Here is a 24809-nt window from a genome sequence, read left to right as displayed (position 1 = left end):
TTATAGAAAAAAATGGAATTTGGATTAATTGTCATTTAAAAGAATACACTTGATAAGTAGATATGTGCATTGTGGGAAATTTTACATATCTTTTCTCAAACATAATTCCACTTCATTTACCAGTAGTGTCTTAGTTTGTCAGTTATCACCTTGCTGAATTGAATTGTATATTAATTGATCAATTTCCAAATGGCATAGCTATATTAATACTTCTAGATATGACAATTTATAACATATTAAAATGAGAGCATTAATGCAGTCTGTGATATTATTATAAACTACAATTATTTCCCCAATTACATTTATTTTTGTAACCCTCTATTAAAATTTAGTGTTTTGTTCATGTGCTTGCAATTTTGCATATTAGTTACATGGGAATTCAGCAGCATTATATATGGCACAAACTTATATAATGAATTTTCTTTCTAAGGTGTAAGAAGACAAACATGGTGTTTGTTTTTAAAAACATATATTTGTACCCACTTATTCTATGTTTGTAAAAGAATAAGAGAAATCCTTTTTACCCCCATGGCAGGGACAGACATCAACCCCAATAATGGAATGGCTAATTACAAATGACAAATTTGTATAATAGGAATATTTAGGAAGTAGTCCTTTTCTGCTTAGTTGCTTGATTAGTCTCCTCTCAGATTGGCCCGTAGAAAATAGAGTATATTCTGTATAATCTGTACATGAAATAGTTTTGTGTGTATGTTTGTGTATGTGTATGTGCAAGTGGTAGAAGAATTATTTTATCTAGTACAATGTGCTTTTCAACTCAAGGCTATAAAATAAAACTTACAGTTAAAATATGCTAATAAATATATCCTTGGAGAAACTAGATGCTGTGCTATCAAGTTAGCTACATAGTTATGAATGTTGCATTAGAAAACTTTATTAGTTCAAAAAAACTAAATCTGGGGTATTTGAAATTGGATTAAACTTGTACTATGTATGCATTAATACAAGAGATAAAGAGATGAAATTGCGATGACTGTTGGAAGAGAATGAAATAATAAAGGACATTCTTTTTCTGAGGTTCTCCAATGTGGATCTTGCTGGGTTGTTTTCAGATGTGTGTGATTTAATGCAGCCTACTCCAAGTGTTTCTTTGATACGAAGCCAGACTTAAGATGAGATTTTACAGTTGAAGAAAAAAGTAAATAAAGAACTGGGATTTGAAATGTTGGCTAGGATTTCCTTGCTTTGGTTATGTTGTTTGCAGTAAGATGAACTGTTACTTCTGTGTACCTCCTTGCTGTTTGCAGAAAGATAAAGTGCTTCTTTTGTTCATTTCTTTTTAGTAGATCTTAATTTAGCACAGACTTGACTAATTTACTCTCATTTCTGCAGTTTTCTGCCATTTATTAAACCAGGTTTAATGTCTAAGGCAACTTTAAGTGTCTTGTCAAGTAATAGTAAAAATGCCTCCATTAAAAATGTGTTACCAATACTCAGCAGAAATCAATAACATAACCCACTATAAAATAAGGTTGGGCAGAAACTGTTCTTTTAAAGGCCCATTTAGAATCCAGTACAAGCTGAAACATCTCTATATAAACATCCATTGCTTCTTTGTGAATAGACATTAGATTATTTGGTTTAAAATGAATTGGCTATTTTAGCTTCACTCACAGCAAATTTAGACTATGCTTCCTAACAAACTCCTAGTAAACTTAGTATATCCGAGTCTGATAGTTATAAATTTCAATGTAATTATTAATGTAGATTCACATAAGAATTATCAAATATTTATGAAAATTAGCAAGATAAAGTTAACAATCTCCTAAATATTTTCATAGAAGCTTAGTTTCAAAATTAGAATTCTATTTGGTTCAGAAATGACAAGAGAGATTAAAAATGTACATCTATTTTGTAGTTTATTATGTTTTAATTATGTTCATAAAATAATATTCTGGATAGCAACTATCTATAACATAATCAGAAAGTCCTCAATTTATATGCCAAATATTTGCTTTTTTGCTTTATGTTTTTCCCATGCTTTCAGACATGGGCAGGCTTTTAAAGTAATATTGGAAATGGAAGGCTGGATTTAGGGGAAGCTGATCAATTAATGCAAATGTAAAATAGCAGTGCTGAGGGATGCCTGGTACACAGGACACCTCTTGGACGCTGCCTGCTCTAACAGAAATTAATGGTCATCTTCCCATGGCAAAGCTGTCTTAGGGTGGAGAGGCCCAAGTAACCTGCAACACCTGTCAGAACCTGACACAGTTTCACCCTTACCCTCTGCCACGCATTGAATAATAATGAAAACATCACGTTCAGTGAACTAAGCCAGACACAAAAGGATAGATATTGTATGATCTCACTATTTTAAAAATAATTAGAATTTGCAAATTCATAGAGTCAGAATCTAGAATATCCAGGGGATAGGGTGGGGATAAGGAATGGGAAGGTTAGGCTTAAAATGTACGGGGCTCGTATTTGGAATGATGGAAATGCTTTGGTGATGGATGGTGGGGATGGAGGCACAACCATGTGAACGCAATTAACAACACTGAAGTTTGTGTGCATCTGAACGCAGTTGAAAGTTGAAAAGTTAGGTTGCATATTTAACAAACATGAAAACAAAATATTCATGGGACTGCTCTATACAGTGAACCCTAAGTTAAACCAGGAGCTTAATAATACAGTTATAAAATTGTACTTAATAGTACAGTTATAAAAATGTGCTGTCATCCATTGTAACAAACGTCCCACACCAATACAAGTTATGGTGATGGGGTGATGGGTGATAGGAATCCTGTATTTTATGTATGATTGTTCTGTAAACCCACAACTTCTCTAATAAAGAAAAAAAAATGCATTGGAATAAACCAGAAGCTAAAATATATTCTAAGAAGAATTCAGGTTTGAGTGGGTGATATTTCGGCATAGTTACATTTTAAATCTCTAAGTACATTTACAACAACCGTCCCTCCATGCTAGCCTGCAAATAACCTTTTGTCACTTTTGGCAGAGACAGTAAATAGCTTTAGTAACTTTAGTGAATATTTTAGACAACAGTGTGTATAGCACTATGTTTATGGTGACCATATTTTCCCAATTAAATACTTAATCACATGGTAATCAAAATATCTGTCCTGCTGGCTCAGCACAAGGAAAACCTGTGATGTTTGAGCACCATAACCAACAGTATAATTAAGTTATAATGAAAGCGGCTAGGAAGAGAACATTAGCTGTAGACCTCTCTTAACCAGACATGAAGATAGATAGATGTCATTTCCATTTTACAAATGAGGAACACAGAGAGGTTAGTGAGCCTGAAGTGTTCTTGGAGGAGACGAGTAGTGAGGGGTCAGCACTCCAGGCCCCCCCAGCACCTCTGCTTCTAATAGAACACCTCTAATTTCAGTTAACATACAGGCATCCATGTAAGAATGCACTTGAACCAAGAGTTCATTTGATTAAAAAAGGACTGAAATTCTACATTTCACATATGACCTCACACTGTAATGTATCGCTTATACTAGAAGAAGTGATGCTACCAGAAAATAATTTTACAAAGGAAGCACAAAAGTAATGTGAATTGATTTTAATTATGATGAAACCATAGAAAAGTGAAATTGATTTTAAAACCACATTATTATATATGTTTAATATCCTGATCTATCTCTTGCTAGATGTCTTGGGGCTTGTATAAATGTACAAAATCAAAAAATCTGAAAGATGTCAAGTGTCTCCTTTTCAATCGTCATATATAAATATTTCTATATGTTTACACTATCTAGATATATGTCTATGTTTAGACATAACCAAGAAACATATATCCATAAGGATATGTAGGTGGCAAAAGAGAAAGCATCACTCCTTTATCGTGTTATTAAGCCTGGGGTGTATGTCCTTTTTGGCAGGAGGGATTTCATTCAGTTCATCAAAAAAAAAAAAAAGTACATTGATCCAAATATTTATAATTAAAGGGCAAACAATTTTAAAAGGTATGCCTTCTTAGAACCAGAAGAGAGAACAAATACAAACAAGCTATGTATGGCCAGATGGAGTCTCCCAAATTTGCAGTAAAGTCATTTTTCATGTGTGGTGAAGGTGCCTAGTTCTGCTGCTGTGGACACGAGCCATTGCCATGTGAACCTCATCTACCACTGATTGCATCTGCAGTCAGCTGAGGGGAGTGCCTCCTGCAATGAGTGAGGGTTAATTTAATTGGCTGGATGTTTAAATGAGAGAGCTCAACACTGCACAGCCCAAGTAGTTCAGTACTCCTTGTGTCAGCACTTGCAGCTCAGCCTAGACGTTTGGAGATGTAAAAAGAAATCACCCGGGGAAAGCTGTTTGAGCCCAGAAACCTGAAGTCCAGCCCAGCAGAGATTACGCTGTGCCTTTTCGTGTAAGAGAGAATCTCAGATGAGTTACCTGATTTTTTCTGAAAAAGTAAGTTTTTAACTAAATAAATCCCCCTTTACTAAAAGCAAGTCCACCCCTGCTCTGTTGCATTCTGCCAGCTTTAGCAAACTAAAACACATTTGGTTCCTGAGAAGTGGGGTGTTGCGAATACCAGACATGTTAGAACACTTTTTTGGATGGATAAAAGGAGGATTCTGGAGGAACTGTGGGGAGCTTGATGGAGAAGGCCTGGAGTGCTTGAAGAGATTGTTGGTGTAAACGGAACCACTGCCAGTTTGGACAAAGGGGGACAGAAAAGGGACAGATTGGAGTTTGCAGAGTGAGAGCCATGGAAGCTCGGGTCTGAAGCCAAGAAGCCTCGCCGGGAGAGTGGCCCCACCCATATACGTGGAGAGGGTGAGTTTACCCCGAAGGCAAAGAATGGGCCTTCCACCTCGTTGTAGTGGAAGAGCTGTGCCACCTCAGGCCTTGGAAGAGTGCAGCACACTCCTTGGGGACTGGGGAGAGCCTGGCTACCACTACATGGAGGGGTTGAGCCTGTGCCCTGGAGATAGCAGAAAGCCCGGGTGCGGCCCCAATGCTTGGAGACGGTGGAGCCGAGAAAAAGGTAGTCTCCCCAGTGTCCTGCACGATTGCATTTAGAAAGAGGTGGGCTACTGCGTAGGCCCTTGGAAAGGGTGGGACTGCAGCTTTCTAAAGCCCAAAGCATAAATGACTTTCACACTTTGAAATCCAATACCCTGCAGGTTTTTAGAATTGTTTGTATTTTGTGACCCCTGTCTTCCTTCCAATTTCTCCCTATGGAAATGAAAATATGTATCCTTTGACTGCCCCTTCTTTGCATATTGGCACCAGATAATTTGTTTTGAGATTCATAGGTCCAGAGCTAGAGGAGAACTTATGCCATTTGATGTCACTTAAGGTGATGTGTATAGTTGCCAAGTTGACAAAGGGCGAACATGTGGTACTTAGGTTTGGGTGTCAGCTTGGCCAGATGAAGGTGCCTAGTTCTGTATTGTGGACATGAGCCATTGGCATGTGAAGCTCATCTACCACTGATCACATCTGCGGTCAGCTGAGGGTTGTGCCTCAGGCAATGAGTGATGTTTAGTTTAATTGGCTGGTGCTTAAATGAGAGAGAGCTCAACGCAGCACAGCCCAAGCAGCTCGGCATACCTCATCGCGGCACTCACAACTTGGCCCAGGCCTCTGGAGTTGCAGAAAGGACTCACCCTGGGGAAAGCTGTTGGAACCCAGAAACCTGGAGAGAAGGCCAGTAGACATTACCCTGTGCCTTCCCGTGTAAGAGAGAGCATCAGGTGAAAGTTAGCTGCCATTCCTCTGAAGAACTTTTAAGTTTTTAACTAAATAAATCCCTCTTTATTAAAAGCCAGTCCATCTCTGGTGTGTTGCATTCTGGCAGCCTTGACAAATTACAATATCATGTTAAAAAGTTCTATTCCTCATGGGTATAATTCTGAAATGCAGTAACTGTCTCATATGGTCTAAAGCAATGAGGGTGGAGGCAACGAGGGCAGGGCTCGGGCCTTCTTGTGTGGTCGTAGATATTTTTCTTGCACTGAATCTTAACTTCCACAACTATACATGTGTGTTGTATTATACAGATCACATAGTTATTTTACGATTAAGTGAGGTACTGTAATATGAAAACATTAATGGGAAATGTTATGCACTCTACTTTACTGTAAGTGAAAAAGGGAAGAGTAGCATTTATTGAGAACTTACTCTTTATTTCCAATGACTTAAGTCTTTTTATATGGATAATTTTGTTAAAAGCCTTTACATATTGGTATTATTGTTGAAATATTTTAGATGAGGGGTATGAGGTTTGGACTTGAAATAACTTGCTCCAGGTCATATACTTAAGTGGCAAAGTCAGGCTTTGAAATCACAGTTTGATCTTAGAACTTGGGTGTTTAAACCAATGTGTTCCTGACAACCATGCACCCAATAAAAGCCACAACTCTTATTATTATTATTCATATTATATGTGGATGTAAAGGCTAAGATTATTCAGTAGAATTTATTTAGTTTTTCAGGATAATCTCCATTATCTCCTTTTAGATATTTGTATTTCTTTAATGTTTCAATAAATATTGTTATATTATCGACAGCCCCTTCGAAGATGAAAGTATTAGAATGAACATAGCCGAAATACCCCTAAAGAATGCGAAAGATCAAAGTTGGTGGTGGAATTATATAGAGAATGTAGGGCTTAACAAATGAGTATGTAGGGCTTAACAAATGAGTATGAGTGCTGAATCATTATATTGGCTTTTTTTTTAGTCACCAGTGTCTTAGAGTAGCTAGAAGTGAAAACCTAAAAATGTGGAATCGTAGACCATACCAAACTCTGAAAGTCGCTCTACAAATGATTGTAGTGATGTGCTTTGAAATTTGTTGTTTTTGCATGTTTTTTTACAAAAAAGGAAAAGTTTATTGTGATAAATGCACAGCTATATGAACCATTGATTGCATACATTGGATGATTACATGGTATGTGAATGTATAACATCAAAAAATCAATTAAAAAAAAAAAAAAAAAGATTAGTGAAACCCCTTTCCTAAGGGAAGGAAGGAGGGAGAGAGGAAGACAAGAAGGGGGGTGGGGGAGGAAGAAATATGAAGGAAGGAAGGAGAGGAAGGAAATAAAATCATGCTAGCGGTTAAATCACAACATATTGCGTGAAAGGTCTCTCAAAACTTTCTTACTATATGTCCCACTATTCAGAAAAAAATTAAACTATGAATTCTTAAAGATCCCATGATAGAAAACATCTGATGCATTTGCAGCACAAATGGCTAATACATTTCATACTCATTGTATTGTCTTCCCAGTGCAGTGCTTTCCCTGCAGTAACAGTTTAAGATACTAATTGTCATTTCCATCTTGAAGAAGTAACTACGTTTCTGCTCAACTATCACACTGCTTCTAGTACACTGTTTCTGTAATAAAAGCATGCTTCAAGTGAAATTATGTTTTTCAGAACATAAGTCTTTTTGGCATATTTCAAGTGTATGAACGTTTATGTTATTTTCTAATGGCAACCCTCCCCTCTTCCTAGGAGCAATATTTGATGAATCTGCCAAAAAGGATGACGAGGTGTTTCGCACAGCAGTTGGTGACCTCAATCAGAATGAAGAGATCTTACAAACTGAGAAAATCACCTTTTCGGTGACATTTGTTGATGGCAACAATCCTTTCCAAGCAGTTCAAGAAGGTAAGTTCCATATGTGTTCACATTTAGGTTTGTGTGTGGATTTTGGGCTTTTTTTTTTTTTTTCTTTTGGTTCAAATGCCAATAAAATTAGATTTGGAAAAAGCCCTTAAACATCTCTTTTCCCCCATGTTTTTGCTGTTGCTGGTTTTCTCTTTTCTTCTAGAGAGCTGTTTTTGTAGATGTTAATTTCTAAGTTCACCTTGAAGGTCAGGGCATGGAAACTTATTGTTTTGAATGACATATATATGGAAAGGGACATAAATACTTGCTATTAATAGCTTTGCGGTATTTTTATGTAAATGAAACATTCTTTACGATTGTGACTTTGTATCAGAATTTCACTTTGGACTTCTCTGGGATAACTGCCACCTTGAGTGTTGTTATGACTGGCAATGCCATTTCAGTTGTACTTGTGACAAATATATTGCTGTAAGGGAAACCTTTAGACACTACATACAAATCAAAGATTTTGCACTGAATCCTCACATACCGTAGTAGGCTATATATATTCTTTATTCTTTGCTAGGTGACAAATAGTCAAGCACTTTCCTTCATTCTCCCTGTACATCTGAAAGTATTAAAAAATTTTTCAAATGTACAAAGTATTTCCAGGACAAATTATTTTAATTGTATTTGGGGGAAATGATCATTGTTACGAATGAAGGTTTTAATTTAAAGATATCAAACTAATTAGAATTTTTTTATCAATTTAAGTAAATATTTTTCCCCTTTACTGAAGTGTTCATTGCTCATGAAGCTATTTGTTGCTAATCTTTTTTTTACTTTATTATGTAATATATTTAGAACTACTGATAAGAAATACAATTGAAGTAATTGCTTCATTATACACTTAAAGAGAATTTGAAAGAAGACAGATCTAATGTTAAATGTAGTAACATTGGCAGGAAACTTTTAAAAGACGAATATGAATATAAAAGGAAAGGGGGTAAGCAAAATATACATAAATGTCTGGATTATTTTTTTCATCTGTTGTTCCCACATGAGATATATACATGTTGCCTTTATTGGAATATGTTTTTGACCATTAGAACTGGCTACTGTTGATATTTATGTTTAGTTTTGTCAATTAGAGAATTGATGTAATGATTGGTCTGAAAACTTTTGTTTTTCATTAATTTGGAGTGAAAAAAACATTATTTCTAATGAAATGAGCAGAACTATTTAGTGAAAGCAGTTTGGCGAAGATAGGCTATTGATGTTTATAATAATTTAATAGAATTTTATGTTAATAAGTAAATCTCAATGCACGAAATTAGATTCAAATGCTTTACATTTGAAAGTAAGAATTTGGTATTTGGAGTTTAAATGGTGAATATGCTGATAAATTTTCTTGAAACATTTAAAAAGTCAAATGTTAGGATTCATGGAGTCTGTCAATTAAAAAAATAGAATATGAGGGAGATACATATATATTAATATAACTGGGTAATAGGAAGCATATGCAATTATTTAGCACAGTCTCTATGATTGTTTTCTTTCTCAACTCTTAGTTTTATTGCTGGATAATATTTATAGGGACCAGAATGAGAGTTGGAAAAGATAAGGACCATTTTTTTTTTTTTTTTTTGTGACTACCTTCTGAGTAACTGCATTTCTATAAATATGAATTAACTTCACAGACATGCTAAAATACCCCCCTTGATTGAATGAAAAAGTAATAGGAGATAAAGAAATGAAGACATTCAATAGGTGGGAGGAAATTATGAAATCAGAATAAATATACCATTTGCCTTTTTTGAGAGACTACTTTATAAAAATAATTAAATACTACAATTAGTTTGTTTATATATTGTTGTGTAACCATTCTGCTGCCAGCAAAATTCTAGAAACAAAATTATCTCTTGAAAGAGCTGTTATGACTTAGAATAATTGTGATACTGGAAAGAAAGAAGAGAAGGAATAAAAATTTCCCACATAGGGACCACTAGATATTTGCCAAGAAAGAAGAATGAGCTATAGATTCAGAAACTAACACAGGTTATCTTCTCTTAGTAATGAACTTCCAGGAAGCTCTTGGATTCTATTTTTCTCCACTCAATATCAAGAAAGATTTTAGTTGATTTTTAGAAGTAAAAATAATCCTGTGATCACTTCTTGTAATTGGTTGGCTCCAAAATAAGAGGAAAGTAGCCAATGAAAGAGAACAAGAAACGATTCATAAGTACTATTTTTAAAAAATATTTTGAGGTAATTTAGGAGAAAGAAAGCCTGAGAAGCATCTTCAAAGTTGGTCATTTTTACTATATTGAAATTTTTACTGCAATGCCATTAAAATGTATAGTAGAGAGGGTCCTAATTCGGCTTACTTGTAAGAAAATACATGGTACTTGGTATCTGTTTTTATTTATTTGAATTTGAAAGTCTGGTCCTTTCAAATCTCCAAATTTCAAGTGAATAAACATCACTGTCAAACATGTAGATATTTGGTGATAACAATGAATGATAATATGGATCAAAGAATAGATAAATGAAATCCAATAGTCTAAAATCCTCCCTTCATTTTATCATTGAAAACTTCCTGTAACCAACCAAATCTGACAGCTGCTGATTCTTTTGGAAACTAAGATTTCTGGTCACCTTATTTTTCTACTGCTAATACTTCTAATAAGAGAGGCATTTGGAAGTAAACAGCTTATTTAATGCATATATAGTAATAAGTTGTATTGGTGCTATTAAATTCCTCGTTTGTAGTTTTGGTAACAATACAGCTTGGGATAGTAATTAATAACTCTAAGGTGGGTTTCTAGAAGGAGATGTCTCAAATAACACAAAATTGATATTCCAATCTCAAGATCAATGCCCATATTTATTCATCTTTCTCATTATCTGGTAACATTAATTTCAATCTTAGATAAATGAACTATAGAAAAAGCATTTTTGCCTTCATAGAAGCAATAGGGAATGGAAAAACTTATTTCAAGTTATTTTCCTTTACTTTGAATTAGCTTTGATAAGCCTTTGTTCTTCATCTTTTGTCTGTTGAGTTTTGGGATGTGAACCAAGGATAAGGAATATTTTATACTTTAACTGAAGAATTTTTTTTTCCTTGGGATGGGGGGTACTTTATTGTTTTCTAATAATATGTTTTGGGAGCTGAGATGGAGTCTTTATGAAGAAGAAAAAGTCATATGGGGTATTTCACAAACCTAGATAATTATAAGGGCAGTAAATTATATGAAACTAATTTAATGCTTTCACTATACAGATGAAGTATTCAGACCCAGAGAGATTAAGTAATTCTCCTAAATTTTTTTTGAAGGTTACCAGTCAAGTGTGTAGCAAAGAACAAAACCACAAGCTTTAGACCACTGTTAGAGTAGTCTTACTACATTGGCTATTCTTTCCTCTGAACTGTAAATGTCAGATTGTGGTTTTTTTTTTTTTTTTTTTTTTAGTTAATGCAAACTTTATTTACAAAAGAGTCTTAAATTAGTTGTATGATGCCATGCATTCATACAGAATATAGCGACCCTTCAGGACTACAGGGAGATAAGCTAACAAACTCAAAGGAAAACTATTAAAGAGTTCTGAAGAGTTAAAAGCTAGGAAAGGTTAGGACAACTTTACAAATGAGTAATTAAAAATAAAATAAGAAAAAGGATATGGAAACTAGTGAGCTGAGAGGAAAGCAGCTGTTTACAAGTCTGTACACTAAACTAATACACAGACAGTCTTCTAGAGAGGCAGGATGCTGACGGAGAGAGCAAAATATGTACAAATACTTGTGCCACAATCACTCCTCCCCCAGATCCACAGTATGATACCTACAACCAGTGTGTGTACACTAGGCCTGCCAAGGCCACTTTAAACTGTGAGGACTTCTAGTTTAGTAAACTAAAGCTGCAGGGTGCCAGGGGAATGGGGCAGCTTCATTTGCAACTGTTCTTTATTCTCTCCAGTCTTTTTTTCAAGTCGTCAATGTTAGCTGTGGAAGAAGAGAAGGTGGTCATGGTTCCTGAAGAATGAGTCTGGTTAGCATCCAGGTCTGAATGCTGGTGCTGCTCCCGAGACTCGCGGAGCTGAGAGAGTTCACTGTGCAGCATGTCTGTGGAAGAGGCAACAGTAGGAACTGCTGGTTTGGAGAGCAAAGAGGTCCATGGAGGCCGGTCATCTTGCTTTGTATTGTCCAGCCCGCATCGCTGTCGGAGGATTTTTAGCCTTTCTAGGTAGACAGATGGCCCCACCTCTTCTCCATTTGTGTTACCTAGGCAGGGTACTGTGCTTGTGGGAGTGGGAACACATGTGACTTCCATCTGAGGGGAGATGCCTGTTGAAGTGGGAATACAGCCTTTGCCTTCCCTCTCCATCTCAATTACTCGAAGGCCTCTCTCAACATAGCTCTGGAAGAATTGTGAGGAATTTTTCAGAAATGGCTCAACGTCAGCATCTGAATATTTCTTCTTATATTCATACAACTCAGCTAGACCCTCTTTAGTGTTTTCTTTAGAGCCAATCTTCTTAAAAATCTCAGCTAAGAAGTCATTCACTTTGGCCTTTGATGATTTTTCATCTATTCGAGATGCTCCCTTTTCTGTTTCCTTATCAGATTTGCTCCCAGTCTGGTCCATACTGTGTTTCATCATCCGGCACAGGTGGGCCTCCAGCTCAGACTCGTTCTTGTTGTCAATCATGGTCAGGTGTTCGAGGATCTTGGGCCCTTTTAATTTGCTCAAGGTATGCAGCAGGGTCTTTAGGGTTCTTATGGGAAATTCACTTTTGCATTGCTTCAGTTTCTCTTTGGGGAAGACCTTCATGAAAATATGTATATCCAGAAGAATTCTGTTTAGGTTAATGCTATTGATGGTATCAGGCAACAGTCGAACCATTCTCCAGAGACACTTCATAAAAAGCTCTGAGAATTTGGGGAAACTGGCTGTTGCTAGCAGGCTGTCTTGGAGCAAAACGAGTAAAGCACTCAGGATGTTGGTTTGGTCTGACTTCTCCAGAACCTTCTCCACCAAGAGGTTTACAGAGTGGATCACCTGCTGCCCCTCCTCTAGGTCTTCAATTCGAGAGTCGAGCATCAGTGTGATGAGGCCGTGCATGAGGTCCTTCAGCACCCCGGTGGAGGCCTCCCGGGCGAGGCTCTCTATCTGGAAGAGCAAAATCATGTTGCCAATGATACAGCTATACAACTTGATGATCTCATCCTTCTCCAATTTCTCATCTGCCATGTGAGTGTTGTAGATGAGTCTTAGTTGCATGAACGTGGCTATCAGAAACTGGTCAATATGGCCAGACATAGCTTCAGCTTTATCTTCCTGTCTCAGGACCTCATCAATCTGTGTTAGAGCTTGGATGCTTGTGTTGATATCACTGCTGGCTACTTGGGAGATAATGAAATTGATGGTGGATGCTGCACTGCTGCGCATATCATCGCAGTGTGGAGAAACAGCCTGGGTCTTTGGTTGAGGAATAAGGACTGGTTCAAAAATATCATCCAGTTTGTGCTGGACAAGTTCTGGCATTTCACAGCGGACTGTTCCATTGTCATTCTCAAGCTCATCTAGATCTAGCTGGAATTCTTGGCAAACCATCTGGGCTGCTTCAGGAGGCCCACTCATGCTTCGCGCGTGGTTGAGTTTGGAGGACATGTCTTCAGATGGTCCCTTGCGAAGCATGTTGGCACTAGAGCTTATACTCTGTGTGCGCTGAGGTAGATTGTGGTATTTTTATGGGAGAGTGAGGTGACACACACAGAGAACACGGTGCATTCTAGGACTTCAGAAGGACTGTGGGGAATGAAAACTATGAAAGATTTGTTCTCATATATAGTACTCATGCTCATGTTTTAGATGGCATGAAATAGTAGAAAATATCTATAGGTGATCTTCATGCATGGTACTCTAAGTTGCTCTTGTTTTTTATTTTACTCAACTGTAATAAAGGAATCTAAACATGAATTGATGTATGCTTAATCAATTTTAGTTCTATGGTTCTGTGACTGTTTAGAATGCATTGCCAGGATTAGAACCATAAATGATTATAGAAATAATAATTGTTTAATTTCCCTTCAAAAAGGGCTTTACATTGCTGAAATCGTCTCCCAGTTCTGCTGCTGCTGACCTTAAAACAAATTAAAAGGATATATGGAATTTGTCCTTTATTCTGTTTCCTCATTCAACTATGCTTTATAACTGAAGAGCTCATTACTATCACCAGAATCCAGAAAGGGCTTAGCCTGGAAAGGGTAAAGGAATGGAGACCTGGTTTAGTTGGCCTGGACCATAATGGCAGCTATTGCTAGATTTCTCTCTTTGCTCCTCTCTCATAGATTCTCTCCTCTGTGGCATCTATGTACTGGCTATAACAGATGCTCTAAAGTTATAGAGAGACACTGTGTGTCTGCTGAAAGCAGTAGACATTCTTTATACTGTTTAATTCTTCGCTGAGATCAACACTACTCACCATAGGTTATGAAAGGTGAAATTTACAAGAAAACAAATTCCACCATGAAACGTGGAATTTACAGGAAAGCAAAGAGTAGTGCATTTATAAAATATATTCACATTGGAATGTGAAGGCAGACTATGGGATCATCCATAATTATTGCATGCACTGGCACTTAGGAATGCAATGATTTTGAATGTCAAGATACAGCTAACACTTGAAATAATTTTTTGTGTTCTAAAAATTAAATGCACAGTGAGAAGAGTATAAGGACAGAATTGTACTCTCATTACTCAGTTTGAAAATACAAGTAACTCATTCTTCTTACTGCTGTATCATTGTGATCCATTATAAACTGTATACTTATAATTAGCAAAACCAGGCTTATGAAGATTGCCCTTTGTTTTTAAAAATATGAAACTGTAAATCAATATATCAAAGTAAGATACAGAACTCCTTATTAGAATTGTCTGGTGGCATTCATTAGTTTTATTTAAGTTTAGAAACATGGACATAAAAGTAATTTTTAATGTAAAAACAATCATAGTTAAAATTGCTTACCGTCCAAATTTCATCTTAGTCTACCTAAACTTCATCTTCGGCATGCTTCCACATGTGTATTGATTGCTCTCAAAGAGCCTCATAAAGAAAGTAGACATCTCACTTGACTACAGTGACATTTTCAGTGGGCTGTGCCTCATATAGCCGCCAAAATAAAATGATTGAAGTTATATGAAATGTACTTGTAAAGTGAGCCTGCTTTCTTTAATGGTTTATAAAATTGGTCTCATTTCTTTATATCTAAAATACACACACATTCATTTAATGTGTGTAAAGGGGAAAACAGGAAAGTAGCACAGCCAGAAAGAGTTGATGCAGTGTAACTAGGAAGAAGCACTTCTCCAAAACGCATCACCCTTCAATGTCAATACATTTCTGGTACTATTGTCTAAATCTGATAGTCTGATTCAAAGACAATGTAAAAGAATGATTTATGTGGGCATACTACTCGATACATTATACACGGCTTAATCTCGTAGTTTATATTCCTCTCTGCTTTAATAGGACCTTTTACTATGATAAAAATCTGCTTGCTTCTAAAGTGCTTAGATTGGGTTCTGCAGCATTCCTAGCCTCAGCCTGCAGTGATTGTGCTTCATCGGTCTGATCCCAAATGTTTCCCCGCTTCCATGTTGATAATACCGATTCTGCTGCCTTTTCTGAGTTGGCTAACAGTAAAACTAAACTTGAGAATTAGTGTCTCCAGCGGCCAAGAGAGAAAACTGTACATCATATAGATGTAATTTGCCTCATCTACTCATTTGTTTGTATATTTATTCCTTTTGTTCCTCCTTCCTTCTCCACATCAAGACGAGAGCTGCCCTTAAAACCCCCATCTCTAGCCCCATGTTTAATCCTTCCTCATCTACCTGTGCGAGGGAGTGGAGGGAATAAGTGGTGCAGTTGACACCTCCGTCCTTAAATAGCCACGCTTCAGGGAGGGGTGGTGTTTGTACATTTAGTGACTCTCTGGTTCACCAGTTTCCCTCCGCGAGTCTGAAATATTTGGCTTGGTTAGTTCCCCAGCAATATCCTGCCAGGTTCTAGCTCACTTTTGCCTCTTCCTCTTTCATAGTCTAAGGACTGGACCGTGAGGTCTGGAATCCAAGATGTAATATTATAATATAAAGATTTGTATATCTATTAGGAAGAACATCAACGTTCATTCTTTCAAACATCTCACACTATCTGTCTCCATTGAAGCGTTGTCCGCTAAGAGGACTTAAGATAACATATTTGGATTCTAATTTTGGGAATTAGTTAAATCAATTTGTCCAGGTACTTATTCATTGCCTAGCACTGTTCCAAGATCAGTATAGCTATAACAGGAGAGAGGAAAAGAAGTAAAGGACACAGTGTCTGACTGCAGAAACGTAAATATAATCTTGAGGAGGGTGGAGGAATTTCAGCGCAGGAAGAGATATGTTGTTGCTTTACCTACTGTTCTGTGAGTTTTTAATTGTGTTAATAGCCAAAAGAGACAATCATTCTATCTGTTTACTTTTCTGAAAAGAGAGAGAATTCTTCCTTAAAGAAATTCATTTCTTTGACTTCTTAATATTATATAATGAAGATGCAAATTGCATATTGTCATCTCTTGGTTCTGTGCCTTACTTTTGCATTCTTGTATCTGTAAGCCTTTCCCTTACCTTATTCAGCACCACACTCTTAGATCATAGGTCTCTTATACTGCAAATAGATTGAAATTCACATGTTTATAGACCTCTATATCATAATTTTATAGCCTTTCTGCTTGGAAGCTTTTTACCTCACGATCTACAATTGTGTACTGTTGTGTAAGTGACCTCATAAAATATATATCTTAGCAATATGTGCCGCCCTGGATCTTGTTTTGTGTAGAAAAATCTTTAACAGCTTCCTTTGAAAGCTGTGTTTAAAGGAAGTAGACAATTTGCTCTTTTGTTGTCACTTTTGTTTGTAGTGTTCTTTCTTCTTACCAATCCCTTTTTTCATAATAACAACGCACTACTTTCTTCTGCTCTCTTTCCGGCCATGTAGAGAGAGTGCATGATTATAGCAGCATAATTCAGGTTTTAATAGGCCTTTTATGATACTGAATCGGTAAAAGAATCACCTACATGTCTTAAAGTAACTCTGAATATATCGTTTATTAGATTAAAAGCCATACTTACCCACATTCTGTAGTGGTAATGAGAGTCCATTGTGTAGTTATAAAAATAGTTGAAGTTCATGTTAACAAACCAAAGAAGACTTTACCATATTCAGAATTTAAGCATTACAAGGGTTATTAATGTCCAATTTTCAAATAATTCTATTTACTTGTTTAATTTTAAGAGAACATAGAATATCTTGACTTTTATTTTAACATTTACAACTTGGTTTTGCGTATTCTTGGCAAATGCTGTTAGGTTTACGGAAACCACACTATGCATAGTCTTTTAGTACTCGTGATATTTTTGCTGCGTTATCTGGTAATTTGCAAAAGAGTTATCATTTGAAACACCCACTTTTGAAAGTAACACACACAAAGCTAATGTGCAGTAAGATATTACATATTCTTAGAAACTAGAATGGATCTGCAAGTGCTTTGGGGTGCCTCTAAGTGTTCAACCCTGAGCTGATTTTTCTGCGCAGTACTCTGCTATCTACTGATTGCCCTGAAGTCGTACATGCTTAGCTTGATCTTTATCCTCTTGTCTTGTGTTAGGCTCTGGCCAATATGTATACCTCTTCATTTTGCCCTGCCTCTATAATGCCCTGTCTCTTTATTAAAGAAGTTTTGGATTTATAAAACCATCACCTATAAAATACAGGTTTCCCACATACTACCGCCCTGCTGACACCTAGCCCTGGCCTGGAACATGGGTTACAATGGATGCAAACACATGTTTCTAAGTGTTTTATTAATGATAGCCATGGTTTAATTTCGGATTCATTGTGTAGTATAGTCCCATGGATTTTAAAAAATAATTTATTGCTGTCATACATACAACCTAAATTTTAGCCTATATTTCAGTGCTGTTAATTACCTTCACAGTGTGGCACTACCATAACCATTGTCCTTTACCAAAATGCTTCCATTGTTCCAAATAGTAACCCTGTACATTTGAAGTCTGAACTTTCCATTCCTTATCCCCACCCTGTCCCTTGGTAACCTCTTCTAGATTCTGATGATAATGCCTTTTTTAACTCCTCATTCAGCTTGCTTTTAATACTTGAACTTCCTTATTGTACAGTATAGGCCTATATGTCTATACTTGTCATAAATTTAATGCCATTTGTCTTGCTTGGGAAAGCATGGGAATTAAGTATGAGGGTAATGGAGTTAGATGCACCTGCCCTTGAGCAACTTACCTAATGTCTCTAGGTCTCATTTTCCTCATATGTAAAATGAGGAAAAATTTTTTATACCCCACAGGGTTACCATGACTATGTGATTTTATATTATGATTGCATGATTTGTGATTATTATCGGTGGGATTCTCTATTAATCTAAATACATTTTAATAGTGGTGAAATACATAATGATTTAGCACCATCGCATTTGTCCTTAGTTAATTCCCACCCTTCTCTGACCTCTCTTTACCAAGCATCCTCTATCAACGTGTGATTCCAAGGCTGCAGTGGTTAGAATGCCCGCCTTTCATGTGGGGAGACCCGGGTTGGATTCCTGAACCATGTCCCCCAAAAAACAGATAAATAAGTAAATAATAAGTCTAGGTTTATAATCTGTGTGGTCAGCATTTTTTTTATTTTTTATTTTTTTGCCTAACTAAGTCTTTCTTTTTCAAGATCCTGAATGCTATGTGAAAAATAGAAAAAAATGCTTTTGATTTTTTTTCTCACTTCCTGGGTTAGTTCTGCTAGTCAGCACAGGAAGATATGAATTGTATTTGTAGTGTAATTTATTTGGCAAATAATAGTGATGCTGCAACATGTATACTTAGGTTTGGGAGGATTTAAAAATACATTGTTACCATTTCTGGGAAGTTGAGAAAACCTTCAGAGACCAAATTAAAGCTTTTTGATGATTTGTGTGGGCTTAATACAATCAGTGAAGTAAATAAAGCACTGAGTCATAACTAAATGGGATTCAGTGGTAGAGAGAGGCATGATGTTGTAGAAGAGTGATGTATGTGAAAGTCAAATATAGAATTGAATTCAAGGGGAAGCTTTATGCTTTGAGAGCTGCATCATCTCTGATATTTTGAGTTTATTTCTGAAATGATTGTTTAAAAGGTTATCTTTCCATGCTTTGCACATTTCCTTTCCAACTATATGTGGGCAAATATTGACTAAAAACTTGGTCATTAAAAAGGAAATCCAGTACTGTTCCGTTTTCGATAATGTGATATCGTGTTACTTTTTCAGAAATTGATGCCTCATTTCATAAAATACCTGTTTTTCATGCTTGGTAGATTAATATAATTTGATTGAAGATTGCCTAAATTCATTCCTTAAGCTACATTTCTTTATGCAAAAGACTTAAAATGTCTAATCGGTATGAGAAATCTATTTCAAAATGAAAAATACATATCTATCTTCAGAATATATTTTTTCTTTGGAAAAAACTTCTTATATAAATCTAAGTCAGAAAAAATTCTAGTGCAGAGAATTTTTAATAGAATGACCGAATGTTCAAAAATGTTCTCTGTACTTCAGTTTTTCACTTACACTGATATTAAAGTCAGACAGAATACTCTGAAGTGGGCCAGTATACTCATTCATATTATTAAATTTGAGCACAAGATCTAGAGGGCTCAGGTGAGAGAAAGTAACTAGGGAATAAAAAAAAAAATTACTGGTCACAGAATAAGAAGCTAATGTTTCAGCCTTGTTCTATCTGCTCTCAAATCTTATTCTGTTATTTATTTGTCCTGCAGGCTTTATTGTTTGGAATTAGTAGTTTCATCTTTTTATTGTTTTGAATTCAAGTATATATACATACAAATATACACACATAAATAGATACACACTACACAAAACTATATAATTATACTATATAGCATATATGTATATGTGTGTGCACATATGTGTGTGCGTGCATGTGTGTGTGTGTGTGTGTGTGTAGGTTCACCGATCACTTCTTTGGTTGTCCTTTTCAAGTAGTGATTGAAAAACCCTGAGCACAATTTGTCTGTCAAAATGAAAAAGAACAGGTTTGTTGTCAATACAGCATCTTTTAGCTTATCCTAAATTCATGCCAGGGCTCCACTTTCTTTTCTTGGAAATTGCTTAAAGCTAAAATACTCAAAGGGGAGACCAACTGGCAAAAAAACTGGGACTCACCAACAACAGTTTGGTATTCTTTCAAATAACAGAATTACAGTTGTGTGCTTATTTGTAAATACTCTGGATTGACTCACACTAGATGAGTTTATATAGATGAATGGGACAGCTTTAACCCAAACATCCATGAATTTTACCATTTAAGTGGGAGACATAACAAGGAGAACTAAAGCTCATACATTTTCTACTTTTTTATTGTATAGGTGCAGTTTAACGAAAACCAAGTGATGAAAGAAAATAACAGGTGAATTGTGTGTTTGTGATTTAAAATCACTCACTTATTTTTAATAGTGTGTAATCATGGAAGATACAAGAAGCCAAGATTTGAAGTTGAGAAGTAGCCAGTTATGTAATGATAAAAGGAAATAACATTCCTGAGCAGAGGAAATTGTATCTGAGAAAGCGTTTTAGAGGTGTGGGCTTGCTGTATGTGAGAAACTAGATTGTACTCGGTTTTTATTCTGTGCTTTACAAATGTTTATTTTAACAAGACTATTACTTGTAACAGTATTACCCATGAGTTTGTTACCCAAAGCTGCTTCAGTCTTTCCCTTTGGAAATGGAAGATGTTCCCAAAGGAAAGCCTGGTGGTCTTATGGTTCTCACTGACATTTGGGGTGAGGCAACCCCATTCTTGGACCATTTTTGCATTTGAAATTCTGTAGCTCTGCTTTTTAATGTAGTTATGGAAGCATTTTGGCTTTTCTAAGAGGCATTCTTCCAGGAATATGAAACAAATCAAAGCACGAGAAAGAAAACATTTTACTCAATTCTTTTGGTCTTAAAGTAATCACAGAAAGCTATTAATATCTATTCCTTGGGAAGAAATCTCATTTTTTGGTTTTTTGTGTTTTGCTATTTTTGTATACTGACAAAAGTCTCATTGGAAAAGCTCTATAGTAAAAAGTAACACATTTATTTTTAACAGTATATTCCATGAACTGTGCTTCTTTTCACATTTAATCTTTACAATGCTTCATGAGCTATGACGTAGTTACTTTTCATATTGCCATTTTACAGATGAGGAAACTGGGGCTTAGCTAGATTAGGTAATTTATCACATCTGAAAGTTGAAGAGAGCCTAGAATACTGGGGTTTTTGTTTAGGTCTGCTGAAAATGGAAGCCTCAGCAGGATATCAGTGGGAGGGAGGAGACAGAGGGTGAGATTAAAAGCTGATTTGAGGTTGTACTGTTAAGCATGGCTTCAGAAAAGTTCTACTTCTGCCCAGAAATAAGACTGCTCTCCAGATAGCTGCCCGACAGCAGAGTAGAATGGTTGCCCTTTACAGAACCATGATGACTTGGACTTAAAATAATATGACAAACGGGACTAACATTATGAAAGTTAATGTTCCGGTTCCATATTTAAAATGTCTCTTTTTACAAATTCCCTACTTACATTAAATAAGCTCATGAATCAGTTCACAAATTCTTGAACACTTGATGTTTTTCTCTCTGGGGAAAATTTCTGCCCTTTAATTTTCTTCTGTTCTTTGTAAGGCTGTTTTCCTTCAAAACTAAGCTCCCTGTTAAGGTGTGGAAAAGAAAGAAGAGCCACAAATTATTGTTGACACATTGCCTAGTCAAGATTTTCTGTTACCTATAAACTTGTAAATGGTAATAATGAGAAACGAACAAGTTATAAAAGGACCGTTTTGCATTTTATCTCTATATCTCCCACACTCACCAGTTTAAAGGATGCTGATGAGGAGTATCTGTCCAGAAGGCAGACAGCTGAGCAGGCGCCACCGAAGGCATAGTGTCAGTCTTCAGGCGCTATTCAGCATCCCGCTACAACGCACTGGTAGAAGTCAGCAGTGAGCATGGAGGTCACTTAGAAGCACTCTGAATTTTCAAAGAACAATAAACTACTAAAGAGAGTTCGATATGTGGGTGTATATAACATGATTGCAAAGCAATATATATCAGTTCCATGTGAGAGGAATAAATGTGTTGCAAGTTCAGGACAGAGAGAGATGACTTACAGCAAGGGATGGCGAGTTGAAAAAGAAGGAAGGGAAAAATAGTCCATCATGCTTTTTGCACTGCAAGGAGAAAAGATGTTACTGAGGAAGCTGGCATGTTCAGAAATGAATCTTTGTGAATGGTGGAACTATATGTGAACTGGGGGAGGGCGTGGAGGATGAGATTGGAAACATCAGCCCACAAAGGCACAAATGGAAACTTTTGCTGCCAAAGTCTGTACCCTGTCCCCAGCTTCAGACACTTCTCTCCAAGGCAAATGGTAGAATAGTGAATTTAACATGGGGGGAGTCATGATTCATCAAGTAAAACCAAAAAGTAATAAAAGCATTAACAAAGACATCAGCGTTCATATAGCAAAGTCTGAGAATTTCTTTTAAAATGTAGCACAGGCAATGAAAATGATTTGCACTCAAAGATGCTGCTTCAAAGGCACACTGCCTTCACTGTCTTTTGAGAGTAAGTGATATTGTAAAAATAATTATTTCACATAATACGGCAGAGTAATTGCTTTTCACATTATAGAGATAAGCACCCAGGTTTTATTGTATAAAAAGTGTTATGCATATACATCAACTAATGTTCGCAAAGGATTTTTTCCTACACGTTGGGCATTGTGAGATCTAACTGAGGGTGTCATGGCACTGTACTGCATGAAAACATGGATTGTTTCCTGAGTTGGGCAGAAGTAGGTAAAGAATAATGGTATCATTGCTTGAGCTTCTTATGTGTGCGTACTCTGTGTTCACGCTTTGTCTTTAGTGGGAGGGTGAATGTTGTACCTTTAAAAGTATTGGTCTGATCATCACAAGCAGCCATTGAAGCTTGATTACTCTGAATTAAAAAAAAAAAAAGTTCTGATACTGGTGAAAATCAATATCTTCTCTTATTTAGTATTTATTCTTCTATCCAAGCAGATATTACTGAATGCTTATCATTTGAAAAATACTCTAATAGTTCTGAGAGTGATGCCCAAATGCATCGGATGTGTATTCTAGCTTTAAGAATCTTATATTTAGCAAATAATGGATTGTTTAGGTATAAACAGTCACGATGCAAAATGTAATAAATTACGAAGTCCTCAATAGCACTAAAGACAAAGTGCTATGGGATTTCAAGGAGTACGGGTGTTGTTGGTTTCCTATTCCTGGTTTCTCCCCTTTCAGTAATACTTACTTATCCCTCACAAGCCCAGAGGGACTCTAGTATTTGGTATCCAATATTAGAATCCATTTAAGTTAATTTAGCATCATCTCAGCTTTTTTTTTGCTGACCCTGCTACATTGCTAACCCATCTGTGTTCCTTTATTACATTATTTCAGCAAATATTTTCTAAATGTTTACCAATGATATAACTGTGACTAACACAGATTAACTGCTGTCTTGGAATTTACATTCCCGATGAGGACAAAATAGTATATAAAATTCCAGGCTTAATAGTTGGTATGGAAAAAAAATGCAGGCACATAAGGGAGTTAGAGATGATAAATGAGGGGTGTCATTTGAAATGAAATGCTCAGAGGAGGATGACTTTTGAATATCGACCTGAAAATTTAAAGGGAGCAAATAAGGTGATGTCAACAAGGAAGGCAGAGGGTGTAACAAGCTGTGGTAATGGCACTTGTAACTGCAATTCTTCTGTCTTCTCAGAACTACATTTGTACCTGATTTCCATTAATTGTGTAACCACCTTATTTTCTGGAATACTCTCTAAATTTAACCCAGCAAGTGTCTTCAGTCACTTATATCTCCAGGCCTACCCTGTTTTTGTAAATTCATTTTGTGGGTTGAAATCCAATATCTGAAATACAGCTCCAGGATTAACACCCAGCTACCCCTTTTCACATATTACAGAGGCAGTCCATTTGCATTCCTCTTCCTAGGCAGAATCAGTGTCATTAGGTTCAAGAAGAGAGCCTAATGACCTGCTATGTATTTAATGCTGGGAGTTATCAACATCAACTGTTCATGCGGATTATTACTATTATTGGTTACCATAATTTCAATACATTTTTCGCCCACTCTAATAAAATTATATTAAAAAGCATATCAATTCCCTCTTACACAGTAACAGTTGTAAGTGGGTTTATGGCAACTCAAAAAGAACTACGCCACCCAGGTTTTGTTCCAGTTATGTGAAGACCAGTGGGATGTGAGTAGAAATGGATGCAATTTTGAAGTCATTTCCAACTTAATGATGAGTCCCTCGCTCAGGATTAAACTCGCATCCTTTCCAGAGCTGGAATATCGACATGCGGTGGTCCAGCTTGGACCATGCAGATAAGCAAAGCAACAAGAGAGAGGAAACTTGGATCTTCTGTAGAGCACAGCTGTTCTGCCTCCACTGCCATGTGTGAGAGTAATACAAATATATATTTTTTTAGTCCCATTCTATTTGGGCTGTCTTTTTACAGCAGCTTAACCCTTAGCATAATCAATATACCCGTCACTTTCAACACGTTATTATAGTGGTGTCCCACTGCTCCTGCCAACCATAGTGAGGATATCCATTTTTGAGAACTCATCTCCTCCAGAACTTTTTCACCACTATCTTAATTATTTAAAACTCTATAAAAATTGAGGTATAACTTGCATGACATTAAATTATTCATCTTAAGTGTACAATTCAATTATGTTTAGCAAACATACAGCATTATGTAACCACAATCCTGTTTAGAACATTTCCATCACCCAAAGATCCCTCATGCAATTTGTGATCAGTATTACCACACTACCCTCAATAAACCACAAATCTGTTTTCATAGATTTGTCTTTTCTGCAAATTTCATGTAAGTGAAATTATATAATTCCAGAGTCTTTTGTATCTGGTATCTTTCATGTAGCATAATGTTTTTGAATTTCATGCATTTTGTAGCATCTATCAAGAGGTTGTTCGTTTAATGATGGATGGAATTCCATTGTAGGAATGTCATATTTTGTCTGTCCATTTGGTA

General features: G+C 36.2%; 1 protein-coding gene across 3 annotated transcripts in view; it reads left to right on the top strand.

Moving 5' to 3' along the window:
* The window catches only part of GRID2 (glutamate ionotropic receptor delta type subunit 2), a 1588850-nt gene that overhangs the window by 270264 nt on the left and 1293777 nt on the right, over positions 1-24809 (top strand). For all 3 annotated transcript variants that reach the window (XM_077142855.1, XM_077142857.1, XM_077142856.1), the window contains one exon: positions 7473-7628. In XM_077142855.1, coding sequence (XP_076998970.1) covers positions 7473-7628 — 156 coding nt within the window. The remainder of the gene's footprint in view (positions 1-7472; positions 7629-24809) is intronic.

This window comes from Tamandua tetradactyla, chromosome 24 (assembly GCF_023851605.1).
Source record: "Tamandua tetradactyla isolate mTamTet1 chromosome 24, mTamTet1.pri, whole genome shotgun sequence".
Taxonomy (NCBI): Eukaryota; Metazoa; Chordata; class Mammalia; order Pilosa; family Myrmecophagidae; genus Tamandua; species Tamandua tetradactyla.
This window is presented reverse-complemented; position numbering and strand designations above follow the sequence as displayed.